The sequence below is a fragment of the Rhipicephalus sanguineus genome, unplaced genomic scaffold (genome assembly GCF_013339695.2).
Source record: "Rhipicephalus sanguineus isolate Rsan-2018 unplaced genomic scaffold, BIME_Rsan_1.4 Seq8826, whole genome shotgun sequence".
Taxonomy (NCBI): domain Eukaryota; kingdom Metazoa; phylum Arthropoda; class Arachnida; order Ixodida; family Ixodidae; genus Rhipicephalus; species Rhipicephalus sanguineus.
In genome coordinates, this window is record NW_023616205.1 from 24,438 (window position 1) to 40,698 (window position 16,261).

The window sequence follows — 16,261 nt, forward strand, 5'->3', positions numbered from 1 at the left end:
TCCTGCTGGAAATGATACTACGGTACAACAACTTTGAATTTAACGAAGTGCATTACGTTCAGGTAAGCGGTACGTCAATGGGTACAAAAATAGGGCCAAATTATGCGAATATCTTCATGGGAATCCTTGAGAATAATTTCTTGTCGGGTCGTTCGTTGGAGCCTTTTTACTATAAGTGATTCATTGACGACATATTCATAATTTGTTCACATGGAGAGGCGGACCTTTTGTCTTTCATTTCGGACTTTAACAATGTTCACCCCTCCATATCATTTTCGCACACATGTTCACCAATCACTATTAACTTTCTCGACGTGACAGTATGTCTGAATAGTACGAAATTAACCACAAAACTGTACCGCAAGCCCACCGACAGACACAGGTACTTACATTTTGAAAGCAGCCACAAAATGCATTGCAAATCGAGCATACCTTATAGCCAGGCCTTACGCTTTAAGCGAATATGCTCAGAACAGTCTGATTTTGATGCTAATTGTAACCGACTACGCACTGCACTTCTTCAACAGAAATATCCGCCGAAGTTAATCGATGACGCAGTAAAGCGCGCCGACGCATTAGACCGAACAGCACTCAGTAGAACGAAGGAAAATGCTAAGAGTCGTTCACAGATTAACTTGGTGTTAACCCATAGTGCATCGGCCCCTAATGTCGCAGTTATTCTTCGAAAACACCACAACATGCTTATGCAGAGCGAACGTCTTACAAGAGCCTTTCCAGAACCACCCCGTGTTGTCTACAGACGAGGCAAAAATTTGCGCGATTTGTTAACTTCCTCTAAAACCAAAGGCAATGACAACACCCACATGGTTGGTTGCCATCCTTGTAAAAAGCCCCGTTGCAAAGTGTGCGCTCACATGACAACGGCTACCCTGGCAACCAGCACAGCGACTAACTTCAAGTTGAAATCAGGGGCGATTTCAATTGTGACTCAGCGAATGTGGTTTATTTGCTAGAATGCTCCATCTGTCATATACAGTATATAGGTCAAACTGAAACTGCCTTTAGGTACCGTTTTTAACAATCATAAAGCTCATGTGCATGCCCTTCCTCACTTACCAGTTTCGAGGCATGTCACCGACGCAGGCCATTCCTTTAGTAATATCAGAGCCACAATACTTGAATCAGGTTTTAAATCACATCATGAACGCGAGGTTAGAGAATCATTCCTAATTCATAAATTCAAAACTTGTCTGACGGAATGAACGAGAGCTCGGGTGCACTTGCTTGCATTTTGCCTTGTAATCACTATTTTATGACAACGTATGTTGCTTGCGCGCGGTTCACTATTTGGCTATCATCGCGTACGCAGCGCCTGCGGCCTGTCCACTCATCATTTTGAACGTACATGCTTTGCGCGCTTCTTGTATCTAATTTATTTATTTGTATTATTTTCATCCATGTTTGACCGAGATTATCCTGCTGCATTTAGGTCCATATAAACTACTGTACGAATTTCGCGGTTCTCTTTTGGTTTGTGCGCAGTTTGCAGTTTTGTTTTGCTGTTTTGTATACTTTGTTCAATGCACACAAGTTTCTATCTATCCAAGATGTGCCATACTATTATTGTACATTGGCACGTGCATTGTGTATAACCACGTATATATCTTGATTTGCAATATCGCCTGTCCAAAAAAGTGAAAATCACTTAGTCTTGCGATATGGAAGCAAGCGCCTTGTATATATGCCCTGCGTGGCATCTCTAACCATTCACTCTGACGAAGGGCAGGCCCTCCTGCCGAAACGTTAGTAAAGCTTGTTTCGTACGTTTTGTCTTCCTTTCTCGACTATATATATATATATATATATATATATATATATATATATATATATATATATATATATAATATATATTATATATATATATATATAATATATGAAATTGGACAAATGCTTTAGGGACGTTAAACGCGAAGAATTATAGAAAGTGACAAATGCAAACAATGTGAATCCAGAGGCACTCTGGAGCATATATTATGGGAATGCCGAGTGGTAAGTGATAATAACGAGAACGCGGCCTCTATAGTGACATATGCTTCGCGCGCGCTGAGAGGGTGCACTGCTCAGCCCCGTCCTAGAGGATCAACTCTCAGTCTATGGGCCGTCCAGCGAGCCGAGGAAGACTCCTGGCCGTCACCTAGGCGGGACCATCGACCCTATTTCCATCCTTCCGTGCTCTCACCTCTCGACGCTGCTGAGGCAGTTGGTGCCGTGCGATCCCGCGACGGCGTACAGTACACCATCCAGCACAGCGACGCCGAGCCTGTGCCGGGGCACACCCATGGGACTTCGCTCACTCCAGCAGTTAAGCGCCGGGTCGAAGCAGTGCACCACGGGCACGTCCTCGCCCAGCTCGGTGGGCGGTCGGAGCACGCGACCGCCGACCACGTACAGGAGTCCTCCGAGGAACACGCCTCCGGGACCGCTGCGCTCCAGGGGCAGCGGCGGCAGCGTGCTCCACGAGCCGGACTCGGCGCTGAAGCAGTCCACCGTGCTAAGCGAGCGGCGCAGGTATCCGCCGGCCACGTACAGCAGAGACGGCACGCTGGGACATCGCTCGTCGCAGCAGCTGCAGCCGCGGTGCAGGGTCAGGTCCTGCGAGCGTTGTACTCATTGCACGTGGAGAGTAAAGTATACTGTATTCTGATTTGCATTCTGCGTGAACCGCCGTTACCGAAAGGGGAAAAGTGAAGCATCGCTTTGATTTGAGACCTCGCGTAAGCTGCCTGCCATCCCTTTTAAAGCTGCCCATCGCGAGGGATGTACAAACTTTAACGATCTGCTGGAGCCGGTGTACGCTCTAAGAAACAAAATCCAGCCAGCTCAACTTCGCGAACACTGTCGAAACAGCGAAGCTTATGCCCGTCCTTCATCAGATTATATGGTACTTCTATCTTTTTTCAAGTTTTCCGTTCGTTGGCGCTTAGCTTCGGCCTCTCTTGCGCGAACATCGCGGTTGGCTGGGCGACGACACGCCCGCTCTCGCTCACTTCGGGCGGCTTCTTCATGAGGAGAACGAGGAATGTTCGCTATCTTGAAAGCGCAAACTCCTGAACACTGACACTGACGCGCTGTTTTACACTCCACTGCGCCTCACCATCTTGGCGCTTTTCTCGAAGGTTCGCCCCTCGACATCCTCCCCCCTCGCCTCTCGCAGCACGCCCTCCACATCCTCCGCCCTTGCCCTCACCTCTCGCAGCACACCAGCCCTCCACTTCCGACCGAGCCTCACTCTCGCCGCACTGCGATGCCACGTGATCACAGCTACCACAACGCCGGACATGAAAGGCTCGACTAAGAATAGCTTAGCTGTTGAAAAAAAAAAAAAAAGCCGGGCGTAGCTTGCATTTGTGGCGTAAGGCTGAAAGGCACAGCGGAGTTGATCGGTTCCTAGCTGGTCCTGGCCATACGATTTGAAGTGATGCCAAATTGTACGAAGTAATGCCAAGTGATGCCAAGTTCCAGTCGAGTCCAGCAAAGTCGCCTCCCGCTGTTTCGGCCGTACTACGTCGTGGATTACTTTAACGAGTCGAGTCCAGGAGTGTCGCTTGGCAGCGCGCCACGATTCCTGGTAAGCGGCTTCCTCATCGGCAGTGCGAACCTTCTTCGGTCTACCCATGTCTGCGTCTGGCGCCGCGCGCCGCCGTCACTATACAGAACGAAGGAGCGCATGCGCAGTTGGCCATGACGTCACGTCTGGCGCGACCGAGCGGTTGCGTGCAGTGTCCAGGCAGGCGGGCTGGTGCCGGAGCAGGCGCACTGCTGTGCAACCGGTTGCTAGGCAACGCGTGATGACGTCATCGCGGCGCGGAGATTTTTGTTCGCGTTGGACAGATTATGACCGGCTTAATCGGCTCCGCCGTTAAAAAAGCAACAAAAAGACTACCTCGGTTACACTTTGGTGAGTCCTGAATTCCAACATATTAGCTTTCTTTAAAGATACACGTTAACTCTCTTTTCGGCGGACACTCCGAAGAGAGTAGTATAACGATCTCAAAAGAGAGCTAGAATAAAGAAACGTGTATCTGTAGTTCGATCCCGGCTGCGGCCGTCGCATATCGACGGAGACGAAATGCTAGAGGCCAGTCTGAAGCTCATGCGCACTCACCTGTACCACGTCCGCGAGGTAGTCCGCGCAGCCGGGCGTGTCCCTCAGGAGGGCGCAGTGGGCCAGCTGACGTCGCAGGAAACTCGGAGCGAGTCGGTGGCAGCGCACCGCCTTCTTGAGGGCGCGCTCGAGCTCTCCGGCGCGCCGGTGCTCGTCGTGCCGCACCCAGCGCACGAGGGCCTCGTACACTTCGATCTCGCTGCACACATTGAGACTGTCCCTGCGCAGCAGCTCGAACAGCCTCGACCACGGCAGAGAGAGAAACTCGTCCAGTCTGCACACCTGCGTGCGTGGTGCGGCAGGGCCTCGTGTAAGAACCACATACACCCACGCGATTTTTTTAAAGGCTAAAGCCTTAGATGCCTCATAAAACGCGAAAAGTGATCGTCGACGTCAACACCAGTAATGCAAAAAATTATCATCATGCGCTGACGTCACCATATCACGTCACTATGACGCCATAGATAGGAAATCTTGTGACGTCGCCATGACGTCACATGATGACTTCATCGCATGACATTGCCGCTTGGTCAAAGGTGGGCCGATCCCGGAGGCGCTGCAAGGACCACGTGAGGTGCAGAAAGCTTGCAATGCATCCGATCCCGGAGGCAGTGCAGAACCACCACTTTAGGTGCAGATAGCTTTGTAAGGGCTATGAGCTCCGCCTATCCGCGATGATCCGCCGGCGCGCTGTAGATCGCGGAGGCTACGCTCCTTGCTTATCTGGTTTATCTCTGCGTCACTAGGTGCCGCCTGAAATCCGGTCGCTCCTCACGTTTTCTCCTTCGGCACAAACGCTAAAAAGCCAATTAAATCGCTCGCAGGGCTGACGTCGCAATACTATGTCGCACCCCAAATGCAGGGGCGCAGGGGCGTAGCCAAGGGGGGGGGTTTGGGGGGGTTCAAACCCCCCCCGAAATTTTTCAGTTTTGCTTGCGTATATATACATGCACACATACAAACGCACACACGAACATACATAAAGCATGGTTGAACCCCCCCCCCCCCGAAAAAAATTTCTGGCTACGCCCCTGCAGGGGCGGTTGAAACTCGGCTGTGGCCGTGCGATCACAAAGCAGTAACCAATGTTCTCGATCGAAAGTATTGGAAACATTGTAATCCAGGGTATACGTCAGCCTTTTTGCGATATAATTTGCCGTTGTACTCAACAGCTTCGCTGGCCAGTCATATTTATTTGTCTTATTTATTTATTTGAACATACTGCTAGCCTCACATTTGAGGCTGTTGCAGGAAAGGGGGTAAGGTACATAATCAAAAGAAACCATTTCCAGGTAGGCGCATACATAATTTGAATTAAACTGGACAGTACATGTGCTCTCCGCCTTAATTGTACAACGCTACAAAATGAGTACAGTAATAAACGGAGTGTTACAAGGTAAAACACATATTCAAAAGAACACAGTTCAAGTAGGCGCGCATATCAGTCGAGTTGAACTGACGGTAGATACATTACAATAATTGTACAAACGTTACAAGAATGAGAAAAACAGCGATGAACAGCATGTTACAAGCTTAGCGAACGAAAAAAGCAATAAAAAGAAACTATATATAAATTAGACATTTTATTGCACTAGAGACAAGGCTCGGCAAATACTGGCGAAATACTGGCGAAATCATATCAGCGGGGATGAGTGTCAAGTAGCTTTTTTATATCGATAGCAATTATATGGGCACTTCAAGCGCATTTATGCCGTCGCCGTGACGTTCCGTATTGACTCCAAATCGATAACATCGCCCTGCGCGTCGTATGTTCTATGTCGAGTAAAAGCGTCTAAGGGCAGCCGACGATCGCGGCTCAAGCGGAGAAGAAAGGCACCAGCCGTCTTTTGTCGCGCGAAAGGCCCATGGAGGTGGGGAGGGGGGGGGGGGGCTCTGCGTCGCAGGACTTGCGTACTTTGATCGGCCGGGTGCCGTCGCGCGCTCCCTATCTTGAGAGAGATAAGCAGACGGCTAATGCCTTTGTAGGTGTTGTGCTCTCACCATTTAGTTTGTGTTGAAGCGATAGACAGCTCGAAGGTCGCTTTGCTCTTTGAACAGCGGGGCTGTTTAAGCTCGACGTTAGGCCGTGCATAGTGAATAAAAACTATCACCACGATCGGCCTCTGTCTTCTAGCGCGTTTCTCGGGCGGCGCATGCTCTTGTCGTCTTCACGACCTTGCTAATTAATATTACTTGTTAATTATTGTCTTATTAATTAATACCATGCTAATTAAGACTGTGCATTAATAACTGTTGATTAAGACCTTGCTACTTAGTAACTTGATAATTTGGTAATGCTTATTATGGTAATACTCAGATAATTAAGACATACCTAATTAAGAATATACTAATTAATGGTTCACTTCACGTAGCCACGACGACACTTCGACAAACAGTATAGTTCGACGCTCCACATAGCCAAGCCTTGCAATTCCAAGCCAAACCTAGCAACGACTTAGTCGGGCTTGTAAAGCCGACAGAAGCTAGGTCGGCCACACGCGCCACTGTTAGTCCAGAATTGCACCACTAGTGCAAGTTGCGCACACATATATATATATATATTTTTCAATGTTGCCGAACGAGACACGGTTTTTAACACCGTGCGCGTACATGGAATGCTGTAACGTGTGGGCACCCACCATTGAGAAGTGTTGCTCGGCGAAGCGCTCAGCGCGGTCTTGCAGTTCGCGTATGTGGTGCTGCTGGCAGAACTCTGCGATGCCGATGCAGTTGGAAGGGTCCAGCTGTCGCTCGAGGAATCTGCAGCAGGCGTTGTTATGCGTTGCAACCTAAAACGTGCCGCTCGGAGAATCACTTTCCACTGTCCCCGCCACGCGGTAGAGAGAGAGAAAGAATCGCACATCAATGCGCTCGGCCATAACGACAGCCCATGCACCCTTGACAACAGTTGCAACACCTTTGGGGAGTCTTTTCCTTTTCTTTATCCCGCAATCGTCGTTCAACTTGTATACGCTTCTCCTTCGCTCTAAAAAGGAAGGTGTATTGGGGGCGCCTTTCTGTCGCACAGAAAAAGTTCAGCCTGTCTCGCGTGCATAAACGTGTGCACAAGGTGCTTATTCATGATGGTGGCTCGACGATAACCATGATGGTTATTGCCATGGTACTAAAAGATTCCCGAAAATGGTGCGAACTGTTTTTTAACGTAGAGTGCCAAGGCAGCGAAAGAACGAGAGCTAGAACCAACGTATGTTTAGAACACTCATTGGATTGAAATCGAATGACGACAGTGTTCCTGCTGTCACTGCAGATAGCGTACACCAGTCAGCGCTACCGTAATTTCACTTTTTTTTATTGACATGATGTAAGGAGGTCTTGGCGCACAAATAAGGCGCCGGCTACTCCTTAGCTCTTAGAGTACATAGGGTCCATAAAGTACATAGGGGCCCATAAACATAAAGTACATAGGGTCCAAATTTCTAATCACAATTAACCCGCAGTACATACGATATAACAACTTAGCGTAACAGTCAAGACATAACATAACAGTCAAAACAACATATTCAACAATCACATACAGTGAACCTCGGTGATACGAATCCACGGGACCAACAAAAATATTCGTATCATCCGAATTTCGTATCACCAGAAGCATGGAAATTAGCACGCGACAAAGAAAGCTGCGTACATTTATTGTAATTGTTGGTCAGGGCTGCGGCAACGTCCGGAAGAATCCTGATGATTGTCAGTTAGGTTTTTGATGTCTGCAATCGGGCTGGGCAAGATACATTGAAATTGTATCGCGATACGATACAGATACTCAGCAAGAATATTTGAGATACAGATACAAGATACTGCTGCAATAATTGTATCCGATACGATACTTGGCAATGTATCTTAAGATACTTCGACACATTCGCAAATTTGTTTTATAAACCCATTTAATGTAGCACTACGCTATGCACTAAAATGTCTGCTTGAAATTTCTTAACTGTGACTAATTTTGTTTCATTATTTATTTACATCATACTGTAGGCAATGTGGCCCAGCAGGAGGGACAAAGTACACATAAGAAAATACACGTACAAGGCACAATTGAAAATCTGAAACGAAGGAAGGCAAACAAACAAACAGCTCTAAAATGAAAATGTTTTAGGAATAGAATGTGATTCTGAATTTATCCAGGCGAGTCCAGATGATGAAAAGGTATCACGATCCGTTCCTCAATAGTTCGGGGGGAAAAATTTTTTTGAAAATAAAAATAAAAAGAGAATGGATGAAATGTCTGTTAGTATCTCAAAATTTTGCCCTTGCTCAAGGTACATTAGTTTCCTTCCGAAACAACCTTATTGGGGTTTGTTTGAGCTTCTTAACAGGACAGCTCTTTATACCTTCGCTGACAGCGTTTCTTGCTTCTAGTTTTTGCAATTGTTGGGAGTCGCTGCTCAGCTTGCCGATCAGCTAACGGGTTGCCATTTAATTACAAGAATTTCAATAAGAAGCCTTCTCACGACGGCGCAAATACCGGTGTGGACTTTTACCTTGTCCGTAGAAGACCGTTAGCGCAATACCGAATCACTGGACAGGTGTACAGCAGGTACAACGCCGGTAGCGACTTCTTTTTTTTTTTTTGACGCATGGTGTGTACCAGGGGTCTCAAGCACGCGGCCCGGCCCACACATTTGTTCTTATTTTCTTAATAAGTATGTACGTACATAGCTACACTGACATGACAGGTCTTAAGCATTCTTTTCGTGAGGACATGTGGTCACCATGTGTTGAAACGCAACCGTGGAACAAGAACTCGGTTCGATCCCGGCCGCGGCTGTCGCATTTCGATGAAGGCAAAATGCTAGACTGGGCTTGTGTACTGTGCGATGTCAGTGCACGTTAAAGAACACCAGATGGTCGAAATTTCCGGAGCACTCCACTACAGCGTCCCTCGTAATCCTACCGTGGTTTTGGGATGTTAGACCTCAGATATTATTATTACCAAAAACTCGATATTTCAGGATCCCCGTCCAGATTTCAGTCATTGAGTAGAACGGTATCGATGTTTCTCGAATCCCTACTCCAAATTCGCAAATTCCCTTCAGAAATGACTTATATATGAGATGTGCGAAAGGCTTCCTTTCAAATAGCAACTTTAGCTGTCATCTTGTTCAAGCCTCTTCCCCCAACCCCCTTCAACCTTATTCACTTTACTGCCCTGGCTCTTGCGGGACTGCATTTAGTGACTGCGGCCCGCTGGTTATGAGGTGAGCTTGAGACCCCTGGTGTATACGTAGAGGGCGTAAAACTACAATTAATTTTGATATTTTTACTTATTTGCTGGTGTAAAGGATTCTTTGCTGATATATTCACTAAAGTGCAATCTTATAACAATTTTTCTGCAGCGATAGAATATGTGCAACCCAGAAACGTCTCAGACATATTGTATAGTTGCACAAAGCGTCGCGGGATACCACCGCTATTCGCGCTATTGCCACTTGTAGTTCTGATTACGTGGCCATTATTAATAGTAAACAAATCTAGGAAGGCCTAAAACAGGAAAACAATATAAGTAAAATAGAGAGGCGGTTCCGTATCAAACGTTCACATTGAAGAGTACAGAAACACGATACAGACGGCGCCCTTAATAGCTATGATAATTAAAGCATGAGGTATCGTCAACTCACCTGTTAAGGTGAGACAATAGAAAATTTAGTGCCTATGGAAAATTGCCTGAAACAGCTCGTTAGTACGCTCATCAGAAAAACAGAGCATTTGGTATAACAACGTTTGTGGAACCCCCTTCCTAACTTCTTTAAGATGGCTCCTAATAATTTGCTTTTTTATAACGCAAACTCAATTTCGCTGTTTTACTAAGCGGTATGCAGATGCTTTGTACTGTATACTCAAGGCGCGCCCACATAATTATATATCTGTTTTCAAAATTGCTAGCAACCTGCAAATGTGTAAACAGGAGTAGACAGTCAAAAGAATAAAGCAGAGATCTTATTTTGCTAGCCCGTTACAGAAAACACTGGAGTGACCAGATCGTAAAAAAAAAAAAAAAACAGTACAGACACCTAGGTAATGTACGGGATGCAAAAGGACTGCTAAGAAAGCACTTGTGCTAACATTCAAATTATGATTTCATAAATTCTTTAATAAAGATAGGCAGGAAGAAAAAATACGGTAGGCCAAGATATCTTCTTTTATGTAAACGCTTGCTCTATTATATCTAGCATCAGTACTAGTAGTGCTAAAGTTTTTAGAATCTTATTTGCATATAAGTTAATTCATTGCATGTAAGGCCAAATTTACAATCCACGAGATCCTTCAAATCGCTGATATGTAAAACCACGAGACGCAAAGCACCCCATTCTTTCACGCATCAGATTTAGTTACAAAGCAGACGCAAGAGGATCCTCAATAACGACACTATAGCAACATCAGAATTTTCGCGATAGACGCCGCACGCATTGGAGTACGGGGCGCTGGACAGTGGTTAAGAGCAAGTGTCACGGCATTGGCGCAACTAAAAAGAAAAGAAATCAAGAAAACAAAAGGTACGTAGGCTGGGCGTAGACGTCCGCGCGCTTGTTTCTGTCGAGACTGCAGGAGCGCTGCCACGTGACTCTGCTCCACCAATAGGGACGCGCAGACGTCATCTTCTGCCCTCACTGGAGGGCACTGGCGGAAAGATAAAATTTCATCATTGCCTTTAGTTTTATTCAGATGGCCTAGTGGCGCCAGTACCATCTTGAGGAGCGTAGTTTGGTCAGCGATTATTGTTTCGCACGGTTGTGTTGCGATAGAAGTATCTTGTATCTTAAGATACACGATACATTATCGAATGTATCGGAAATACAGATACAGATACTTGTTTTGTGATACGTATCGTGATACAGATACAAGATACCCAAAGAGTATCTAAGATAGTATCTAAGATACATGTATCTTCGATACTGCCCATCACTGTCTGCAATCATAACAGCACTCGTAAATATACGGCCCGTACGCGCGCATTTAATTAATGAACCAGGTCTCTGAAGGTTTATTCTGACCATAAGAAAAGTGTTTTTCTTACACCGTGATTCTGACGATTTGGCAGTGCGGCGCGCATGCCCACGCTTGCGTTCCCGCGCTCGCACGTGCTTGGCGCGTCTTCCGCGACAGCGCGGGACAGCACCTCTTCGTACCTGGGTGGTAGCGAACGTTCGTATCAAACGACGCTGGGTGAAAATGGATTCCGCAATACCCGGACTCCATTACACTGCAGGCCAATGGGCCTTGGCCGGGACCAACGAAAATTCGTATCACCCCGAAATTCGTATGAGCTGTGATCGTATCACCGAGGTTTCACTGTATATGTCCACCTCACAGTAGCCGACATTACTCATCGTTTAGGCAATTCACTCATGATCTATCCATAATTTAGCCAATATTAGCAATCATTAAGCCGAAATAAAACACTACGTAACCATCATAATTACGCTGGCAGTATACGGGTAGATATGGTTGGTCAGGACACTGTCGCTCGCCATTCACTGTAATGGCACCGAGATATTCTCTCATATATAAACATAAATGTGCGCAAGGGGGGGGGGGGGGGGGGGGGGGGGCTAGTCATCTAAGAGGGGGGAGGGTGGCAAAATCTGTCCCATACATTGTTTTAGTGGGGGGGGGGGGGGGGAGCGATGAACCTTCGACACCCCCCCCCCCTTCCTCTCCTGATGGGGAACCGTGCGAACGCCTATGTAATAAAATCAGAAGAGAATGTGTTGCGCAGCACGATTGAAGTAAAAAAAAAAGTATCCGCCCAACACGTGGTCACCTCGTTAGAGCGCGATATAAGATTTTTAGAATGGGGTACGCAAAGGTTTGCGTTAGCGTTTGTTACCACTGCGCATGCGTCATACGCTATCCTCTTGGGTACGCACGTTAAAGGGACACTAAAGGCAAATATTAAGTCGACGTTGATTGTTGAAATAGCGGTCCAGAAACCTCGTAGTGCTGCTTTTGTGCCAAGGAAGTGCTTATTTTGAAATAAAATCACGTTTTTAGTGGTCCGCGTCGCGTTAGCGCGTTTCAAATCTCCCGCCTGAAAATACGACTCTCATACGTCACTGCTGCCGTGCCCAACGTTGCCCGCTTTTACTGCGCAGCCGCCGACACTATTAGCAGCCGAGCGGAAGTAGCGGGACCCACAGTAGCAACAACGGCGCTGCGGCAAAGACTTGCTCGGATGGGCACATTCAAAGCCGTCACCAAGTTGCGGTTGGTCTCGTAATCCTCAGTACGAAAGTGCAGCGAGCACACACGCAGAGGTTTTGACTGTTTAGCACACTGGCGCAATGGCATGACACTAAGCCACTTCGAGCGTAAGGGTTCATTCCACGGCACCCAGTGAAAAGACGCACCGGTTTCCTTGCTGCAGCACTGGCGTTGTGCACATTCGGGCATCCGGCAATATCACACGCATGCGGCATTTTGTCCAACTTTCTGTCAGAGCGACTTTCACGAGCGCGCAAATCACGCACGGCAGTACGCGATCCCGAAACTACCACTGAGACGGGCGAGGCACAGTTCAGCGAAAACGGAACCTTTGAACCATGTTTGAACCACGCGCGCCGTTCCCCATGGCAACGCCGCGGAGGTTTTGTTTTCCATGAATCAAGCGGAAACGAACAAACAGCATTTTATTACGTCTTTTGATGCTCGGAATGTTCTTTTTTTTACTGCTGCTAGTTTGATTACTAGTGATTTATTGTAGGCCGACTTCCCTACGTCATCGGGATCACTTCGAAAATGTCCCACTCGTGGCGCTCATCATGTGATACATTTAGCTTAATTTCTCGGTAAGTAGGGCACTGCTGTTGATAATATTGCCGTTTTAGAAGTTGTCATACATTGGGCTTTCACTCTGACATAAATTGTTATTTGCCTTTAGTGTCCCTTTAAGTGACGGAGAGTACGTACGGAACGAACGCGCTCTTTGCGTACTTTATTCTAAAACTGCCTATAGATGCAGTGCAGGCAAAGAAGCTGTGGAAGCGCTGCCAAACAAACTTTCTCGTGACATACTCGGGTGGTCGTTTGAGAGCGCTCCTACCGTGTTTGAAAGTGGTGAATTCAACAGCCTTAAATCTCTATTTCGAGAACAAGCATAGGTATGCAAGTCATGTTTCACCTTCCTTATCATGTATTGGCCCGCTTGTTTTAGTAGTATTGGTTAGTTGCTCCTTTACACCAATCAAACTACAGTGTCACTTCTGGTGACGTCACGCTCCAGTATGGCTAGTTGTGGTGACGTCAGGTACCAAAACATTCAGTATGCCGCTTCTGCGTCACAAAAAAAAAAAAGAAAACAAAAAATCAAACTGGTCGCTTGTGGGTCATAAACGGAGCCACGGAGCGCAGCGGCCGTGAAAACGTCACCATATCTTGCGCGAGCACGTAGCAAGAAGCGCATACCGTGTTGGGACATCAGGGTACAGTAGGAACCGAAACTAGCTTTTAAAAATCACGGCCGGTCTAGAGGCGCGCGCTCGCTATATGAGCGAGCGCCTCCAGACCAGGCGGGTAAAAACATGCTGTAATTACTTTTGCAGTGTGCACTGCGCTCACCAATACAATATGCTACTGTGGGCTTGGCCTTTCAGTTGAAGCAAACAGAAAAGCAAAAAAGAAACATTTTCTTATCAGGTGACGTAATAGTTGGGCCTACCTGCAGCATGTTGGCGGCGAGCAGTAGCTGGCAGACGTTCTTCTCGTTGACTTCGATGCGACCGGTGTACGCGAAGCGCACGATCAGCTCCATGGCGCGCAGACTGACGCCCTTGATAGAGACTCGGTGGGCGTGCGACTCGCGCAGGTTGCTCGTGAACATGGCTCTGAAGTACGGAATGCCGGCCGCCAGCACCACTCTGCGCATGCCCAGAGGCGGATCGAGGTGGAGGAGAACTTATTTCATACATTTTCACAGGAGAGAAGAAACACCTCCTTCTGGACTGTGGCACGGGAGTACAGAGGCTGACGTTACTGCCTCGGCAGTACGTTTTGGCGGGGTCGGGGTTTCAAAAAAGGCTCCCTGGGCGCCGCCCTTCTGGGCTGTACTAAATAGGCGTGACCCCCCACCAATGCACTGCCGAGGCTTTGACGTCAGCCTTTGTACACCTATGCCCCAGTCCGGAAAAATAGGTGTTTCTTCGCTCCTGTGAAATGTCTATGGACATTTTCACAGGAGAGAAGAAACACTTCCCTTTTGGCCTGGGGCACGGGAGTACAAAGGCTGACGTCACAGCCTCGGCAAATGCCTTGGGGGGGAGGGGGTTTTGCCACGCTATTTAGCACAGCCCAGGGGGTGATTATGACGGCGCTCAAGGATGCTTCTGTGAAAAGGTGTATAGAGAACGAGGTTATGCTCCAGAGGGGATTGTGACAGCGCCCAGGCAGCCTTCTGTGAAAAGGTGTACAGGGGTACAGGCACACGTCAATGGAGTTTTGGAGATGTGACCGTAGCGCCCGAACACACAGCCTAGCAATATAGAAGCAGCAAAATAGGTCCCGGCAGTGCAATTTTTTTGGGAGTCACGCATATTTACGACTGCCCTGAGGAAGTTATGGCGGCACACAGGAGGCCTTCCTTGGAAAGCGCATAGAGGGGAGACGCTTGAGCGCGTCCGTGTGTTCTGCGAACGTCTCGTTTTCTTGGTATCCCTGGTGGCCGGTGTCGGCGATACTGAGGCGGCGAGAAGAGCTGTCCGTTATCATCCCCGGACCACATTTGGACCAAAGCAGTAACAGTTATCTCTGGTCGATTGGCTTGTTTCTGGCGGTCAGTCTGCAGATATATAACGGACAAAATACAACTCAGAGGAGTACCTGAAAAGTCTTTATGGCGTTTTTCACTGTTTGATCTGAAGCAGGTGCGTGCGTTCTACTGGTCGTTTCAGAGCAACTTGCTGCGCCGCCCAAGTCGCTGATTCGGGCGGAAATAAGGCGAGAAGCATACGTCACTTTAGTCATTCTGCCAGCAACCTTGGTCGCGCTTTTCAGCTGCGACTAAGGTTGCCATAGCAACGTACAGAGCGGAAGCAGGAATGGTTTCCGGAGCCGGTTAACGTGACGTGTGCATAAGTAACTTAACTGCCGGTGTAATCTCACGCGGAGCATTCCCGCGTTCCACTGGTAGATTTGGCTTGGTGCAATCCGTGTGCTCGCTCCAGGATTATGGCGGCCGCTCCAAATGTCCCAGTGAAAACGCCATTACACAGTCGTCTGAATTCGTTTTACGTATATATAGATTTTTTTTTTTCACGCTTACCTGTGCGCCAGGACGACGCCCTCGCCGGACGCGTCGATCTCGACGTCGCACAGCTTCCGCTCGCGCCACAGGGACTCGAGCGTCGTCAGGGCCTCGCGAGGGTACGACGACGACGACCGCCGCTGCTCGGTCTGGTCTTCCCAGTCACCGTCGCCGGACGACCACGATGATGGTGTCGGCGAGGTCCTCGAGGAGGAAGCGTCTTCGTCGCCGCTTGCGTACGCACGTCGCTCCCCCATGCGGAAACACCGGCTGCCCTGTCGACGCTTCCGCGCGGACCACGGTCTGCACACCCGACACACTCGACTTCGACCTTCTTGACACTCCGGCCGCATGCCGGATGACTCCGGCTGTTGGCGTCCGTCCATTGCGAGCAGCAAGCACTCTGGAGGTCTCGTGATCTGCATAAGGAGTGTACGGGGAAGCACTTTCTCAAAGTCTACCTTCTCAAACGAACAGACTCGGCCACAGACGGCCAGTGCAAGCGACCCCGGGCCGTCTACGTAGCGCCCTCCGGTCAGTGGGCGGTGTCCTACTTGTAAACATGCTAATGCTATGCAAAACAGTCTCCGAGATTGGTGTCCTATTAAAGCTGAACTAAAATAAAACCGGTGGAAACCACGGAATACCAGGTGAGATAAAGACGATAGGACCATCTGCAACTTTCACAAATCTGGTTTATCGCTAACTCACCTGTGTACAGTTTGCAATGAATCAGAAACTATAGATCACTTTGTTGTCTCGTGCGGCCGCTTTGCCTCACTCCGCAGAATCTTTCTTCAAATGCCGACGGGTAAAGTGGGTGTAACATTCAGTACTTCAAACCCGTTGTCTTTTGGAGCCTATCAGTTTGGTGCAAGCCG

At 48.1% G+C, this 16,261-nt stretch overlaps 1 protein-coding gene across 1 annotated transcript; it reads right to left on the minus strand.

The window, feature by feature from the left end:
- Window positions 1-2,196: 2,196 nt before the first annotated feature.
- On the minus strand, window positions 2,197-15,805 carry LOC119378575 (kelch-like ECH-associated protein 1). The gene is made up of 5 exons (XM_037647661.1): window positions 15,399-15,805; window positions 13,800-13,998; window positions 6,766-6,915; window positions 4,127-4,408; window positions 2,197-2,613 (listed from the first exon to the last, which is right to left on the minus strand). The coding sequence occupies exons 1-5, from the start codon at window positions 15,803-15,805 to the stop codon at window positions 2,197-2,199; spliced, it is 1,455 nt and encodes a 484-aa protein (XP_037503589.1).
- Window positions 15,806-16,261: the final 456 nt, after the last annotated feature.

Coding starts and splice junctions, on each gene's coding strand:
- LOC119378575 (XM_037647661.1), bottom strand. CDS start 15,805: ATGCAGATCACGAGACCTCCAGAGTGCTTGCTGCTCGCAATGGACGGA. Junction 13,999..15,398: donor GGCGTCGTCCTGGCGCACAG/GTAAGCGTGAAA, acceptor GGGCATGCGCAG/AGTGGTGCTGGCGGCCGGCA. Junction 2,614..4,126: donor ACCTCGCGGACGTGGTACAG/GTGAGTGCGCAT, acceptor CAACGCTCGCAG/GACCTGACCCTGCACCGCGG.